Below are 17860 nucleotides of genomic sequence, written 5' to 3'. Positions count from 1 at the left end.
CAGAGAGCATTCCAGTATGATGAGGAATTTTCAGAAATACAGTCCTCCAACATCGTATTATACACATATTTAGGAACCTTGGATGTTTGCATTTATATAAGTTTCTGTTTGGATTTGATCCTATCAAAAATATCATGCTGGTTGAAATCAGAGCTAACAAGCCAGCCTTCTGGAATATATTTCATCAAAAAATTATAAAAGCCATTTTTTTTTGGGGGGGGGGTTATGAAAAAGATAATTTAAGCAAAGAAAAACAAGAAAGGAAGAAAATTTAACAAAAAGATTGATGAATTTCAGAATAAATCTGTACAACATATGTTTTTTGCTTTTTTGTTTTGGAAAATAAAGTTGTGAGGAAAATTTATTTATTGAACTGACTGTTGCCATAAATACTAAGAGAAGAAGTAGACAATATCCAAAAAGGGAAAAGTGCTTGTATAGCCCAGTAATGCTTTAAACAGTTGTATATATATGGAGAATATGAACTGAATACATGTTTTATTTTTTGTTTTCTTTTGCTGAATATATTTTGTGATTTTGTTTGCAAATTGATTTTGATCCGGATCAAAACAAATGTCAATATTTTTTTTTCTTGTTCAAATCAATGTGCAATCTAGACAAAAAAGTTTCAGTCTCTGTACATTAGTTGTTTCACTGAACTACGTTGGCTGTGGGGATGATAGTTAAATGTTAGAAATTTTTAATAAATGAATTAAATTAAATTCGTTTATAAATTCTTTTCCAATTGTTAAAAAAACATCAAAATATGTACATTCATGATATAAACAGCTAAAATAAATCAAATACATAAGCATAGCAAATTAAGATAATAAGTAAAGAATAAAGAAAGAAATAATGGTAATTCCTGTCTATTCTCAATCAAGCATGGCTAGGATGCAATCTTTTTAGCTTTCTAATAATCCGTAGAATATGTGAGGTACTTGAAAAATAAAATTTTCACAACAAATAAACATCTGAATAAAAAACAAAATCAAAGGCCATTTCACTCCAGTAAGATTGGAATGTTAGATTATATTAAGTACCGGTAGGCTTTATGCCTACATACATTATTCATCCTTTGCTTTACCAAATCTCCTAATAGGCAAATTCTGGTAATTCACCAAGCCCTGAAGTTAAAGTGCCCTGGCAAAATATACCCCACTACCCCCCCCCCCCCAAAAAAAAAAAGTAACCAATAAGTATATTACCTCTATTTCATATATGCGCTTGGCCCTCACTGCTGAACCAAAATTGTTCCTGTATAAGCCACAATCCCAATATCACCCATTCCTATTAAGATGGAGATAAACTTTGCCTCAGCCTTTTTCACAGAATATAAAGTCTATGGTCGACACTCTTCTTTGCAAAGTTGGTTTAGGGGCTTTGGTTGTTGTATTGGGTGTTTTTTTTTTGGGGGGGGAGGACTGTCACTAGGGAGGACTATCTGTGGTGACCACACTCATATTTCTGTTGGCCCTTGACCACCGCAGAAATTTCAACCTTTGCCCTCGGGTAATATACTGCTTAGGTAGCATGTTTATATATTACAGTAAACTTCTCGTTCTCTCAATCGCCACATTCTAACATACAAACACTTTCCTTTGCAGGTATAACAAATTAAGCCGTCATGTCAGAACTTTAGCCAATAAGATTAAGCAGCTTGACAGCAAGGATCCATTCAGGAATCAATGCACTAATCAGATGTTAAACAAGTTGTAAGTCACCTTCCTATTCTTTTTATTAACTGTTTATGATATTAATCAGGTGATAATATTGATTATATTAGCAGATAAGCACAAACAGGCTGAAATTTATTCAAGAATGATGTTTTATGATACATCATGGTAATACTTGTGGAAAGATAGCCTTTGCAGTTGAGCATTTATTAGTTTTTAAAAGCATTAATATGTCATTGGAAACATTACCAATAATATGTTAATTGTATTGTTTATGTATATTGAGGTTTTGTATCACACTCATTGTTATACATGTAGCTGAATTTCACTGATTACAATAAAATAATTTTTCTAATCATTTGTGTATAGGTACAACATTGGGATCATAGCAACCAAACAGAATTTAGCCCTCTGTGATAATGTGAGTGCATCATCATTCTGTAGAAGACGGCTTCCAGTTGTAATGGTCAAATTAAAGATGGCGGAGAAGGTGGAGTCAGCTGTCAAGTTTGTTCAGCATGGCCGTATCCTTTACAAATACATTATAGATCTTCATATAGATTTTCTAGCAAGTGCATTTTGTCTAGATTTGGTGGTTCTGACCAACAAATGTAAAGGGCAGCAACACTTTGCAGTAATCGATATTAATTCTATTAGAAAATTAGTAATGTTGATTGATGATAAACCACATTTTGTAAAGTTCAGGTTCTGTAGACAGGTGCCCCTTCATTTCTCTTTCATTTCATTTTATTAATGCTATTTCTTAATATGTATTGAGATCATTTTGATGTGTTCACTGTGAAGAAGTGGAAAATCACCTTTTTTCAGTCCGTTTCCTTGACCTTAATTCTTCAGATGTGAGGGTCGGTCCAGAATTAGTCTTGGATCCAGCTTTTCTTGTTACGAGGTACAAACTTCAATTTTGTAATTTCTATCTCTTAATGATATTATATTGCTCATTGAAGGACAGTGATTCTTGTGTAACTTTCTTTATTTTTTGGATGCATGAGCATGAATTAGTATTAGTAATATTATCCACGATAATAATATAATATGAGTAATGCACAGAACCAAGTGTGTATTAATGCAGTGCACGTTAGGTTTCTTTTATAGGTGCATCACTGTGCATGAGTAAGGCGAGAGCCCAGTGCTGAAGAGAGCATTTTCAGCATTAACGGTACTTCTACACACGACAGAACAAGTGCATTATTTGCTTTAAAACAGAAATAAGACTTATTCAAGGTCTCATTGTACATTTTTGTTGCTATCTTACGCTGTCATGATAGCACCGATATAATGGAGCGTATAATGTCAATTTTCTTTGTGCATCTTTATGTATTGCAGTGCAATGTGCAATAAAAAGTTGTCATGTGATGCGTTTTGACTAATTACGATATTTGAAATAATATACCTATTTTATCAAGCATTTTATCTTACATACATTAGACTCTGTATAAGTCAACCTTCCATAAGTCGAATAATTTCCTAACTCGAAGCATTTCTTCAGAACAGAACATGCAATTCTTGTCTTATATCTTCAAAGTCAAACTAAAAGAGATTTAAGTGGTGCAAAGGGGTTTGACTAAGGCAGATTCCCATTTACTAAATATTATTAATGTTAAAATAGTAATTTTATCACTCTATGAATAAGTCTCATGTTTCTCTTTGTCTATATCTTGTTTGTTTGTTTATTCAGATCAATGGAAGATTTTGTAACGTGGACTGATACATCAAAGATCAAGAAACACATTGTTGAATACAATGAAGAGGTAATTAATACACTGTCAATGCCTTTATAACCCTCAGTAGTACTTCACACAAAATATAGTCTATTCCAAGTTACAACCCAAGTTATGAAATCATTCAGAGAAAGTGAAGAAACCAAAGCCCTGTCTAACAAAGAGTTACGATTGATTTGATCAATCACAACTATGGACGGCCAGCAATGTCAACATCTATTATGTATGTTTGTTCAAAATATTTTCTAGCTATGATGTATATTCATGCATTCATTGTTTTCTTGAAAATTCACTGTGCTTCTCTTTGCATACAACGGACATTGTGCAAATTTTTCGTAGAAAATATTACATTGATGGATTTTCATAGAGTTACGATTGATCCGATCAATTGCAGCTATGGACGGCCAGCAACATCAACATGTATTATGCATGTTTGTTCAAAATATTGTCTATGATGTATACTCATGCATTCATTGTTTTCTTGAAAATTCACTGTTCTTCTCTTTGTTTGCAAATGACATTGTGCCAATATCCTGCAGAAAAAATTATGAGAGTTACGATTGATTGGATCAATCGTAACTCTTTGTAAGACGGGGCCCAGAAATCAGTGTGGTTCTCTCATATTTGTAATTATAGGGCCCTGATTGATAATTGATGATCCATCGCTTTTCTAGATGTGATGACCATACTATGAAATCGTTCATATTCAGCCTTGATGCCTAAACTGATAGCTCACTTATTGACTTCTTAGACTGTATTACTGTATTGCCATGGTAGAGTAATTGAAAGTAAATCAATAGAAGTTTGGAAATATAACTCCAATGTCTGATAGGCTTAGTATCCAAGGGCCATATTGAAAATGAGAATAGAATCTTTTGGTAAGAGTAAAGTATATATAGAAGGAAATATAAATTATTGATGGAAAGTGACTGAGTGACTTACGGGTCCCTGATTTCAAGAGCTCCCTTTGATATAATACTTTATTGCCCTGGCCCTGCTATTTTTCTCCTTATTTAAAAACTCTTAATTGAATAATTCTAGTATACAGTACTTGTAACCTGCCACTTATCAACACAAGTTTGTTTTCCTTTTCCCAAAACATATTTTTAATTTTTCCTTCTTTTTTTTTGTTTCAGAGGGATGATTTTGATCTGATGTGAACAATGCTCAGAACTGATTATGGCTACTCACAGAGGATAATTATTAAGGATGAAGAAAAGGAACGACTGTTCGACTGGAGGTTGGCCCAATCATTGCTCTAGGAGAATGCTGTTGGCAGAGATGCCAAGTTCAAAGACCCAGCTATGCTTGAGATTTTCCATGACTCTGCATGAGATCTCAGGCATTGTGTATCATGTATATGATGGATAGGCTGTGATACTTGTGATAATTACATAGGAATGAGATTTGAGGGGATGAGCAAGATAAATGCAGGAGACTCACACATAATTCATGAAACTTGGCATGCCTGTGTTGGTGGCTATAAAAGTGCCTCCTCTGGATCTGGATGTATACACTGCTGGACCAATTGGTATGAATGCAGCGGGTGAGAGAGGGCGCGGTGATATCCAATAGCATCGTAGGTTGCTCTTTACGATCTTCGACTTGAACACCTCTAGTGATGTGCTGTTCACAACGTCAGGTGGGAGATGGTTCCAAGCCAAAGGGGTACTCACAAAAATGATTGTTTTAATTTGTAATGTTAGCATGACTTTATATGCCTGCTTCCTCAAGGATACTGCTGCAGATGATAGAAATTCATTCTTGATGCTAGCTGTCTTTTGATAAGACTTTATTTAAGGCCAGAGGATGTTTTTATGTTAGCACGACTTTATATGCCTGCCTAGTGACCTGTTCATGTGTTTAACTCTGGTGTGTGAATGACCACAAGTGAAAGTAGCTGAAATTGCATGTTTCAATCCTTTACTACAAAGTACACAAAAAGATGAAAATAAGTTGCGAAAATATCTAAAAACAGCTAAAAAGCTGAACTTTCAGACCCCTGCAAACTAGATCCATGTACCCGCTTATATTTTTTTACCGTAATGGGAGTGATTTTCATGTATACTATAATCCAATTTTTGACAAATAATAAACTTTGCTTTCAGATGTTTGTCAAGAAGAATTTTTATTGAATAAATTGGATTTCAACTCAAGCTGATGGAAATCAAAATGATTGCAGATCGAACCTAGCACCAAGAACAGGTACATGTAACTAGTCACACATTACGTCATGTGTAACTTACACACAGCTTTATGAAACACCAGCCAGTAAGGCTCTCATTTCTGAATTGAGGCATTTAAAGGATGGATTTATTGCATCATTAAAGAATCTTAGAATATTCTGAATTTTGCCGAAGAGATTGTCGTTTTTAAATGAATATCGTAAGATCATGCTTATAATCTCATCTAAACACCATCTTTGTGAATGCTATGGCTTCCTACAATCAGTGTACTAGTAAGAGTAGTGACCATCTTTATCAGAGAAATGCGACGAGGTTCAATGGAACACAGTTCAAATATGAAATTCAAGTTTTCTACCAATTGAGGTGTACCTTGGGGACTCATGTATGATGCATTTAAAGGTCACGTTCGCCCCAGAAAAATGTTGATTTTAATAAAAAAACAAAAAAGTAGAAATTTGACTTGTCCAAAGGACACAGATGCCCCCGCTTAACACGATCAGAAATTCATTCAATATGATTGAACTTAATATCGTGCAGAAACCAATATGGATATAATGAACAAATTGAGACATTTGAACCAACTCGCATACATAATGAGCTTTGACCTGCGGACTCCGAATTCGAACTTAGCCTGTATTTTGGTGTCATCTACCTACACACCAAAATATTTTTAAATCCATTAAATATTTCATAAGTTATGTGGAAACCAACTCACATATTTAATGAGCTTTGACCTGCGGACTCCGAATTTGAACTTAGCCTGTATTTTGGTGTCATCTACCTACACACCAAATTTTTTTTTAATCCATTAAATATTTGTTGAGTTATTGTGCATAAACCAACTTGCATATTTAATGAGCTGGGACCTTTGACCTTAGACCTGCGGAATTCGAACTTAGCCTGTATTTTGGTGTCATCTACCTACACACCAAAAAATTTTTAAATCCATTAAATATTTCATAAGTTATGCGGAAACCAACTCGCATATTTACTGAGCCTTTGACCTGCGGACTCCGAATTCAAATTTAGCCTGTATTTTGGTATCATCTACCTACACACCAAAATTTTTTTAAATCCATTAAATATTTCATAAGTTATCATGTGGAAACCAACTCGCATATTTAATGAGCTGTGTCCTTTGACCTGCGGACTCCGAACTTAGCCTGTATTTTGGTGTCTTCTACCTACACACACATTTTTTTTTAATCCATTTAATATTTTTTGAGTTATTGCGCAGAAACCAACTCGCATACTTAATGAGCTGGGACCTTTGACCTTAGACCTGCGGACTCCGAATTCGAAGTTAGCCTGTATTTTGGTATCATCTACCTACACACCAAAATTTTTTAAATCCATTAAATATTTGTTGAGTTATTGCGCGGAAACCAACTCGCGTATTTAATGAGCTTTGACCTGCGGACTCTGAACTTAGCCTGTATTCTGGTGTCATCTACCTACCCCCTCCAGACTTCGTCTGCGGGGGCATAAAAACTAACATAACGCTGAAAATTTCATCAAAATCTGATGTAAAATAAGAAAGTTATGACATTTTAAAATAGTGATATGCATAACTCAGTGACATGCAAATGAAACAGATGATGATGTCCTTCACTCACTATTACTTTTGTTTTTTATTGTTTGAATCATACAATATTTCATTTTTTACAGATTTGACAATAAGGACGAACTTAACTTGACTGAACCAATGCCATATGTTCTGGAGGAATTAATTGTTGTTTCACTTGACAACGAGGAGAAAATTACAATATTTTATATTTCATATAATAGAATACAAGAGAAATAGTGAGTGGATGACATCATCAGTCTCCTCATTTGCATACCGACCAGGATTTGCTTATAACTGTTTTGTGAAATTAAGCGAAACTTTGAAATGTAATAACTTTATCATTTTATATCCAATTTTGATGAAATAATGTGTTATGCTTGTTGGATTTTTCTCTTTAAATCAATATTTTATTGGGGCGGACTTGACCTTTAAACAACTCTTGTGCAACAGGCTGTTGTTGGAAAGTACATCCTTGTGTACTGGTAATTTTACAACTGGAATCTGAGGCTCCAAAATTTTGAGCCAAAATATTGCCTTTTGCTAATTAGCCATAACAAATTATTTTTGTAGTTTGATTCTAATTGTTTTGAAATATGTATATTTGATTGGTATGAATGGTAATCAACATTTGATTATTCAAACTTGAATTGACAATGCATTTGAAGTAAAAAATAATTCATGAAAGTAATTTGTTCACCTATTCCCATCATTGAAGACACAATGATTTTTTAAAAAGCTGTATCAAACACTTCCCCTTTCCCTGGTATGTTTATCATCACCTATGCACTAACTAACTGTCACCCATTTGGAGATATCACGAAGCTTCACACTTTGATCTGAAGGCTGATTTTTGCAATAAAGCATACAAATCAGCATAGGGGCGGATCCAGGATTTTCCAAAGGGGGGGGGGGTGCACATTTTCCCCCGAGGAATAATTTGACAAGCAAAAAAAAAATGTTCTTCACTTTCAAAATGGGGGGGGGGGTGAGGTATCCATTACAAATACTCCATTTACCTGTTACATGGTTACTTTTGGTTAGAAGGAAAGTAAATGAATAAAGTATTGTCGGAATAGAAAGTCTACTTAATAAATTATAACAATTCATGTTTTAAATTGTGAAATATAATAATTAACAGGTAAATGGAGTGATTTTAAATGGTACTTCACAAGCCCTATTCACAACATGCATTTATTTGGTCCCATTAGAATCATTCATGCTCTGTTACTGTAGTAATAGAACATGTTCTTTAATACACTGTTCAAGTATGTAACGTTTGATAATGATCATGATTTTGTTTTACAGAATGGGAAGTGGATGATAATTTGGGAAGTGGATGATAATTTGGGAAGTGGATGATAATTTTTGATCATTTTCTGTTTTAAAGGGAGAACAATTTGTATTGTGAATTTGTGATCTCCCATAAAATATAAGGAAAAAATAATTGAAAGCATGCAATGAAAATATTTTCCTTAATCATACTCAACATTTTTATTGATGTATATTGTATATTTCTCTTTTTGGGGGTGATATTTTTCATCAAATTTTGATATTTTAAACATTTTTAGCATGGAATATTTCTTTAAATGTACTTCCTGTTATGTGTTTTGTTAATTTTTTTAAAGGGAGAATACTGTTCAGGGTTATCAAAGATTCAGTATTTGAAAACAATTTGTACACAAAACATTATGAAACTTTCTGCATTGTATCAACTGTAACAATAGAATGGCATTTTATTTCATGAAAAGTAAATAAAGTACATAGATGATAAAATTCACTTCATTTATATAATTTGCTTTATTTAAAAGAGCATTGATCAATGCCGTATAATGAAGAATAGAATCAAGTTTCATATTTCTTTTTTTTTTTTTCAAAAGCAAAACACAACAAAACAACTGTTGACATTGACAGAATAAAAAGCAGTGTGTATCGAAAGTTTTGCTTGAGAATAGTCTGTACTGGTATTGTATTATGAAATATTACTTTCACATTGTTAAAGAAAATTACTTTAACAATCCTTAGTAAAGAAGAAACTCTCCAACATGAAATAACTATTTACCAAATACATTTAATACTTTACACACTTATTGGAATGTGAATAAAAGACATGTTAGACATGAAATTGAACTTGAACATTTGTGCACACAGTGAAAAAAATACTGAAACATTTGTGTATATTAACGGTTGCATTTTTTACATATCAGCATGTCAGTTTTTTTTTTAATGCACCAAATACTAAATGCTGAGTACTTGTACAACATCAAGCTGTTTTAAAATTTCTTTTTCTTTTGGCTGGAGAAGTATTCAAAACTAGATATGTAAATTCTTTATGAAGTAGAATTTGTTCACTTTCTTGCCTGAGTGAAATGTCGACTCAAAGCTCGCATGAAAGCCATGATGTCACAGTAGTTTGTGGGACTACACTATAAGGTTAAGCCAAATAGAGGTTAGCCTGCTTATGCCGATTTTCTTGGGACTACATAGGGGAAATTTGACTTAAGCCCATCGCACACTACAATCCAACTGCAACCCAATTTATTTAACAAATCACATTTTGCAATAAATATCAATTTAAGCATTAAAGTTCAATCAAAATATCTTATTTGTTATACTATCAATGCTAACATAAAAATTCTGCTTAATTGCAAGCCTTACCATATGGTAGGTCAAATAAGCTTCAAATCATAGAAAATGGTGAAATTGCTATGACATCACTATGATATGGAATTAAATTCACTTTACTCCTACAGGGAGGCTTGGAATAGACTAGAATTTTATTTTAGTATTCACACTACTTTCGGAACTTTGATCATCAAGAATTAATACATGCAGGTTAGAATTTTATATCAAATGTTGATCATTAACTGATCGTAGGGTGTGTGCTGGGCTTTAGAAGACTTCACCCTTATACTTGATCCCAAGGTATTTCAAAGCTTGTTATTACCGGGAAGGAGCCATTATGCCACCCCCCCCCCCCCCCGGAATATTAGGGTTACGGTAACTAACACACTTTGCAATAATCTTGGTATGGAGCATAAAAGTTACCATTATGGCAACTTTGCCATCCAAGTGTAAATAAAAGGTAACAATAATCAAAAGTCAATCCAAATTTGGTTCAGACCAGGGGGGGGGGGGTGCAATTGGGTCATGTTCCCCAAGTTTTTAGGGGAAAAAACAAACAAATTGCATGTCCAAACATTTGCCCCAAAACACTCTGTGTATGGTAATAACCATTTTTTTTTTAATTGATTTTTTTTTTGTGCCCCCCCCCCAAAAAAAAAAAATCCTTTTTGCATTTACTATGGGGGAAAATCGGCAATGCACCAATTTCTTTGAAAATGCAAGTCTAATCACAATGGAGAGCTGGGAGTCTTTTGTCGAAAGTTGGTGGACCGGGAGAGCATCGGAATCTCTTGACTCTGGACAACGACATAATTGCAATTGTACGTCCGGTCCAAATCTTTGGATGATCTGCTGTCCCAGTCCAACTTTCGACAAAGGCCTCTGCTGTCCTCTGTGATTTAAATTGCATTTTAAAGGCAATCGATTGTACAGTTTCCCTGGAGTAAATGCTAATTTCCCTAGTATCTCCAAAACTCTCAACCAATCAGTCCTCCTGCACACCGTTTCACTTTGCTTCTGCCTGCTACTGTTGATAAAATGGCTTTCCTCTTGTTCTACCATACTCATTCCAGTGTTGTTGTGAATAGCTTGATGATGATGAACATTGGGATCTCTGTCTACGGAAACCATCCATCTGTCTCTTGAGGTCTAACACAGTAGCGCTGCAATATATTTTGGAGCAAAAGTGAACTATTCATGTTTTTATGTAAAGGTATTACAGCTCATTTAGTTATGAAATAGTAAGGGGACAAAAAAATTAAGAGCACCAAAGGCTGAACAAACTTCTTCATGGTTGTTTGCATATTATCAACATTCTTAACATCGTTAGTAACCAAATATTAGCAATAGATTGAACCAATCTGTGGAGGAAAAAAAATCAGAAGACGATTTTAATCTATTTGAGTGGGTATGGACAAGCAACAAAAAAGGAAGGAGTAAGCAATGAAATCAGCCCAGAATTGAGGCATGGGCAGCGATACCCCCCTTTAGGATCATCTCATTCCCCACCCCTTCTGAAAAAATGTAAAGAATTTGACTAGGCTTGATCTAGGCCGAGTAAAATAAATTGAAGTCAATTGGAAAATGGTAATGGGCATGTAGTCAAGAACACTTGCTTGTAGTTAGTGTTGGATATGCCCACTCTCAAGCAATCAAAATCGTTGTATTTTAAATTTACGATTGATCACAAGTGATTAGTAGTCGCCAAACGATGAAATACTGAATTTTGAAATAAATGGTGTTACATGTGAGAAATGAACATTTGTAGAGGGCCATATTTTATAGAATTTTTTCATTGAAAAAGCATCTTGAAATTCTATTGCCAATTTGCAACCATCTAAAAAAATTCTGGATTTATAGAACTTGGAATTTCACAATGTCTTTTTAACATTTTATCAAACAGGAACCTGAATGATACCGATGGCCCATTTTGTCAACATTTGCAAACTGATGAAATAATAATCTATAGGCATTTATATGGCGCCATCTATCTTGAAATATTCTATTCCGAGGCGCACAAGAAAAAGAAAGAACGAGTGTCAAAGTGCCAATAACTAATACTGTTAGAAAAGATAAGACTTCAGGGTAGCGTTTCATGAAATAATTTGTCAGATGTTTTCTCCGAGAGTTACCATAGTAACAGGCAATTGCCTGTGCTTCTCACCCAATTAAAATCATTGAAATTTTTGAAAGATTATTTCCAAAACTTTTCATGAAACAAAACACGTTTTTTTTCTTACTTAAGTTGTCGGAGATCTCTGATCATTGACTGTACTACAGTGGTAGACTCTGACTTCTCAGTACAGGTATTTAGTGTCTGCACACCTACACTGACATAAACCTGTGAAAGGAAAGGGTATTTGATATTAAGAATGAAATACATCCTTGGTTTTTACTGTTTAAATACTTGTATGTAATAGTGACAATTTTTTTTAAACAAAGTATATACCTGGTTCATTGCTATGTGATATGGTATTTTCAAATAGTAACCTTTTATATGATCAAATCCACTCATAATTTTGAAACCTTTACACATGTAGGACAACCCCCCCCCCCCTGTCCTCAGAACAGAATCATATCTAGGTTTTCCGTGCATGTTAAGATAGAATTTCCTTTTAGCTTAATACAGTCCAATATCATTGAAGCCACACGGCCAATAATAATTTTCATTAATTGCACCTAATGTATAACTCAAGGAGCTTCAACAGCTCATTGGCTTTCTCAACCTAACCATTACTTAGTAACTAACCTTGTCCTCAACCTTGCTTTGAAGTTTTTCAGTCCCCATCTTTGGGGTAGCTGCACAACCTGTCAATGGTTTGGTCAATGGGTTGACCATACTGCACTGTTGGTCAAGCTCTATCATCTGAGAATCAGTCAAGTCTATCATGTCATCATCTAGAGGGTCTTGTTCCAGAAAATTCTGCCCTACTTTGAGACAAGGAAGCAACAAAAAAAACAGAATTTCCTGTAAATGTGTCTGTCATTTATATAGATGCCAATGCGATAGAAGAATTGTTAACAATATTAATGTTAGTTGATATCATAACCTCTTAATCTCTGTTTGCATGGGCAAATAATATCTTTTACATCAAAAGAACTTGTAACCAAATTCAAAGATATGCAACATTTTACTTCTTAATTTGTAAAATATCTATACATGACCAAAAGGTTATTGGTATAAAAAAAACATAATCCTGAAAAGTCACTGATCTTTTGTAAGATTGAAATGATAAAGATGGTAATAGGCATGTAGCAGCATCCATGTAGAAATGATTTATGAGGTACAATTTGTCACCTAACTGCAGCACTTCTTAGATCAAAAGACGGGAACCCAACAATCACAGAAAAAATACTTGATAAATTGGAAAAGCTATGATTTCAAGTAAAGAATATGGTAAAGACACAAGAATAGATTATAATTTATACTAATCAAAATTCAGTATCAAATCCAAGACCGTTATAGTGGGGGAGGGATCAAGTTAACCATGTGCTCATACCTGTGATCTTCTTGCACGATAACTGTGGTACATCTAAGTTGAATGATGGGATAGTTGTCCTATCATCTGTTCCATAGTCTTCATTAAGTTTCCCTTTTTTATCTCCTTTCCCTTGCAATCCTGAAAAGTTGTCAGATTCTTTTGGTTTCTCTTCATCATCACTACCACAGATCTTCATTACATTGTCACCTTGAGAACTGGATGGATGGGTTTCAAGAGGAACTTCAAATAGCTGGGTAGACCCACACAGTGGATCTGAGCACCCATCGATTTCACCATCAATATTGCCATTTGCTTGTGGAAGTCTATCATTGCAAGACTGATGATTATTTGAAGAGACCGGTGTACTATCCCATCTTGGTGCATTCATATCTTCAGTAGATGTACACTGTAGGTTGGAATTAGGATTGTACATTAGCAGGTCACCAGTTCCTTCTCCAGATATCTCTACAATGTTCACATTGCCTACTCTTTCTACTCCCACTTCCATTACATCAGCTCTTGTACGCAATTCTTGAGGCATTTCACTGTGGGTAGAGTTATGTTGAGGATTTGAAGTAATACCTGAACAAGATCTAGAGTTACCATCTGACATTGCTCTAATGTCAGGTTTTGCCCGACTAATGTCTTTTCCTTCTGGCATGTGATCATGAACATCTTCCTTGCCCTCTATGTTCACATGTTCCCCATCTTTTCTATCACTTGAAACTTGTTGTCCTTTGACTGAATCATTAACCTCACATTTAGGGTCCTTAACAGGACTGTATTTAGAGACCTCATTATCTATGCAAACAGGCACATTTGCCCCAGTAACTGTACAAATATCCACAAATACCGTGTTACCAGGTGAATTTATCCACTTTTGTTCTTTATCCACATCTTGGTTACCATCAATATTTACCGAGTCTGAATGAATCTTTATTTCATCTATGCTGGAACATTTCACATCATCTGAAATAATGGGTCCATGTTCTGTGCCAGCTTTCTTGGCTTTGACTGGGTAGCCATCCTCTGCTACGTCTCTCAACATTCCTCTACCATCTGATTCTTGACTGTCATCATAGGCATTGTGTTCACGGTAATCTTCATTGGACCCTGACTGACCAACTACTCTGATCTCTTCTGAAGCAGCCTGACACACTGCAACTATCACTTCTTCTTTGTTAATCACCTTTAAAGGATCCTTTACATTCTCTTCCTCAGCATCTCTCTCAAAGTTAGCTTCATCTTGGATCACATAATCATCTATTTCAGATTCTTTATCATGGTCCTCTTCATTATCATGGTCCTTATTTTCATCTATCAAGGCATCAGATATTGATTGAATCTCGTCTATAAAAGGCACAGATTTTGGCTCATCAGCTGACCCCTTTGAAACATCCTTCTCACTTTCACCAGATGTTTCATGGCTCACGATGTGAAAATCAACTTTGGTATCTGTCACGAGACGTTGACTTTCTCTAAGCTCTTCATCTGATCTCGAACAGATCTTTGAAACAATCTCCCCCTTTTCCTTGACAGTAACAACCAAAGATATAGATTCTATCCCACCCTCTGCTCCAGTCTGTGAATCACTTGTGTTTGCAGGACTCTCCTGTCTTTCATCTTCCTGACTAAGGCTTGCTTGCACAGCATGCCTTTTCTTCCCAAATATAGGAACTATCTTAGCCAGTGGACTTGGTAAAAACCTCGGAGATTCCCTTTTCCTTGTGTTCTTTTTCGGGCTGGTGAGGAATATGAATATAAAATTATAGATTATCAAGTAAATTGCTGAAGCAAAAGATGTTAAAAGAAATGTTAATAAAGTTGATCAAGTTTAATCAGTAATTCATCAAATATGTCCAGCCTTTTTCAGCATATCATCATCCACTACCTTGATTCATGTTTTTTTTGGGGGGTAAAATCCAATTTATATAATAATGTCACAGAAATAATATTCAAACCCAGCCAGGCGAGGTCGGGGCTCAACTGCAAACATATAACAATGTTTTGCTGCGTATTGCAAACTCCTTGGAAACATGGACAGTAATGAGGTATTTGTGGTTACAATTACCTTAACCAGAATTTTTACGTATCATGGTCCTTATATGAGAATCACATACATGTAATGTCAAATAATATTTTTTTTAATGAATATTTTTCAATAATTTTATCAAAGAAAGAATCTCTCTTGACCATGCTATTCACACAACACTAGAAAATATGAGTCTGTTCAAAATGAAAAAAGTTTGCTCTAGGCATGCATGAAAAATTGCATATTGACAAAACTCTGATTTGCATAAAGATTGTAAGAAAACATCATGCCAAACCTTGGAACATTTTCCTTGCTATACGTCTTGGAAGCCTCTGTTTCGTTTACACTATCACTACATGTAGCTTTGTTTTTCTGAGACTTCTTTGTCCTGCTCAACTTCTGTTTCTGCTCCTCTTTTAAGGAAGCAGCATCTCCATCACCTACAAAAGATCAATGTCAGCAAGATTCTGATTCATTTATTGGTCCATATTAAACATAGAAATTTGTCCTCCATTGGCAGTACATACAATAACAATATTGATAAACACTAAAGACGTATAAATTGGAAAATATTTAAACATTGAAGGAATATAAATGAACATGAAATGCAATACAATTATGAAAAGGAATTTGCAAAATAATTACTCAATCAGGCTAAAAATGAAAAACAGGAAGCTAGAACTAGTAGAAGCCCAGATACAACTGAAACTGTAAAAACTGAAGAGAAAGGATAGAAGAGACAAACAGACTATGACATGAATATTTGAGAGTCCGACTATAAGCTAAAATCATCATCAGGTAGAATCTCAAAAGTTTTCTTTTTTTCTGGAGAGCAAATAGTCAAAGCTCCAATAAACTTAAATGTTTGGTGGTATATCTCTCTCGTCTCTATGTTTGATAAATGATTAAGACTTAAATTCTTAGATCTACTTCTTTTCATTTCAAAATAGATTTTCCTCTCCCTAGGTCAAGTGAAGTCCAACCCATCCTTTTTAATTTGCAGAGAAAAATATAACAAGCATAACACTGGAAATATAATCGAAACCACATGTTAAGAAAAAAAGTTATGTGCGCTTATTCGCAAAAATATAACATTCATTTATTGTGACCAAATGATGACACACTCATTATTATTATTATTTTCACACTTAAAGAGTTCTCCATTAAATCACAATAACTAAATGAGGATAATATTTAAATTTTCCATGGCGTTGAAAGACAGATCGAGTCATTTTTTTTATTACAGAGAACATCATCTCAGTGATAAGCTACTATAGTCAGGGCCACGGAACGGTTTTGAAGAAAAAGTGGGGGCTGAAGCCCACCCAGCTTACCCCCCCCCCCCCCCCCCATTTCTGCTGCTCCTGGTAGTAGACTTGCCTTTCTTTGGTAGATGTGAAGTTATTTTCTTTGTCTCCGAGTCCGAGTCTTGGGGCTTTTCATCAGAGAGCTTTACCTTCGTCTTATCCTTTTTCTTAGATTTGGATGCATTGTTTCTGCCCATCTTTGATATCACACAGTGCACAGACCTAATCAATTATGAAAATTCAAAGTCAAACAAGAACAGCAACATTCAATTAGAATTAACTTTATTAGCTCAGATATAATATATAACAAGTTGGATCTTAATCTTACTCTTGTCCTAAGATTCTTAGCCTCAGTCTGACTTAAGCCCTAAAAAGATTAGATAACTTTTTTAAGAATAGGTCTAACGTTAGATGTTAGATCTAGAATCTAGATCTAGGCCTGAAAAGGCTAAACGACTATTAAAGTCAGAGCTAGTTTAAGCCTAACGTACGTTAGACAAGGTAGATATCGTTAAATCGAGGGGGTAAATTAAATCGGTCCAACTTAAGTTTTAATTTAGGCCTAACGTTAGATCTAGATCTAACCATACTATAGATAATGGGCCTAAAGCCAAAGGCCCTAACGAATTAAGCGCGGCCAACCCTGGGCATAGGTGCATGCGTGCAACATTACAGGAGATTAGCAGAAGCAATGAATGCCAAGCACGCTGGGCTAGCTGTCTTGATAGTTGATGAAGCCGAAGTGATACAGCTCCAGCTGCCCGATGGATCGAGGTGCGGTCACGTCAACGGATCGTGGCACAGCTGTGGCACAAGAGCTCCTGGCCTGGATGGTGGGATCGGAGCTCTGCCGGTGTTGCATTCCAAGGGCAAGGTAGGTCCATGCCATGGCCAAAGACCTTATAATATATTGGCCATGGCCATGCCGTCCCCAATCATCAACGGCGCAACGCTACCGCGCCGCGCCCAGCAGTTTTCAAGAACATACGTACCGGTACCGGTATGTATTTCGATATGATTGCCTACATACAGTATGGATTTACGTGACATCTGAATTGTGATCTAACGTTTTAGATTATTGGAAGACTGCATCAAAGATCTTTGCAGCGCGCCTCAAACTCAAGGGCAAGGCTCGTATTTTCTGAACTCGGCCGGGTTTATTTTCCTACTGCTGGCTAGCGACCGACGGGTTTCCATTCTCAGCCGTTCTCTGATTGGTCAGTTAAGACTGTGTGTTCCGTATGTGTAT

The 17860-nt window shown here is 35.3% G+C and overlaps 2 protein-coding genes across 2 annotated transcripts in view; one reads left to right on the top strand and one right to left on the bottom strand.

Annotated features, from left to right (window-relative positions):
* The window catches only part of LOC129278033 (U3 small nucleolar ribonucleoprotein protein IMP3-like), a 14054-nt gene extending 5109 nt beyond the window's left edge, over positions 1 to 8945 (top strand). Inside the window, exons 2-6 of the mRNA XM_054914234.2 lie at positions 1608 to 1715; positions 2046 to 2200; positions 2532 to 2583; positions 3373 to 3445; positions 4552 to 8945. Coding sequence (XP_054770209.1) covers positions 1608 to 1715; positions 2046 to 2200; positions 2532 to 2583; positions 3373 to 3445; positions 4552 to 4575 — 412 coding nt within the window. The 3' untranslated portion in view covers positions 4576 to 8945. The remainder of the gene's footprint in view (positions 1 to 1607; positions 1716 to 2045; positions 2201 to 2531; positions 2584 to 3372; positions 3446 to 4551) is intronic.
* LOC129277534 (uncharacterized) lies at positions 8878 to 17860 on the bottom strand. Its single transcript, XM_064110706.1, has 7 exons — positions 17679 to 17860; positions 16685 to 16833; positions 15600 to 15744; positions 13291 to 15014; positions 12540 to 12721; positions 12031 to 12131; positions 8878 to 10953 (listed from the first exon to the last, which is right to left on the bottom strand). Exons 2-7 carry the CDS (start codon positions 16806 to 16808, stop codon positions 10815 to 10817), a joined length of 2415 nt encoding a protein of 804 aa, XP_063966776.1. The 5' UTR covers positions 16809 to 16833; positions 17679 to 17860; the 3' UTR covers positions 8878 to 10814.

The sequence above is a fragment of the Lytechinus pictus genome, chromosome 15 (genome assembly GCF_037042905.1).
Source record: "Lytechinus pictus isolate F3 Inbred chromosome 15, Lp3.0, whole genome shotgun sequence".
NCBI lineage: Eukaryota > Metazoa > Echinodermata > Echinoidea > Temnopleuroida > Toxopneustidae > Lytechinus > Lytechinus pictus.
This window is presented reverse-complemented; position numbering and strand designations above follow the sequence as displayed.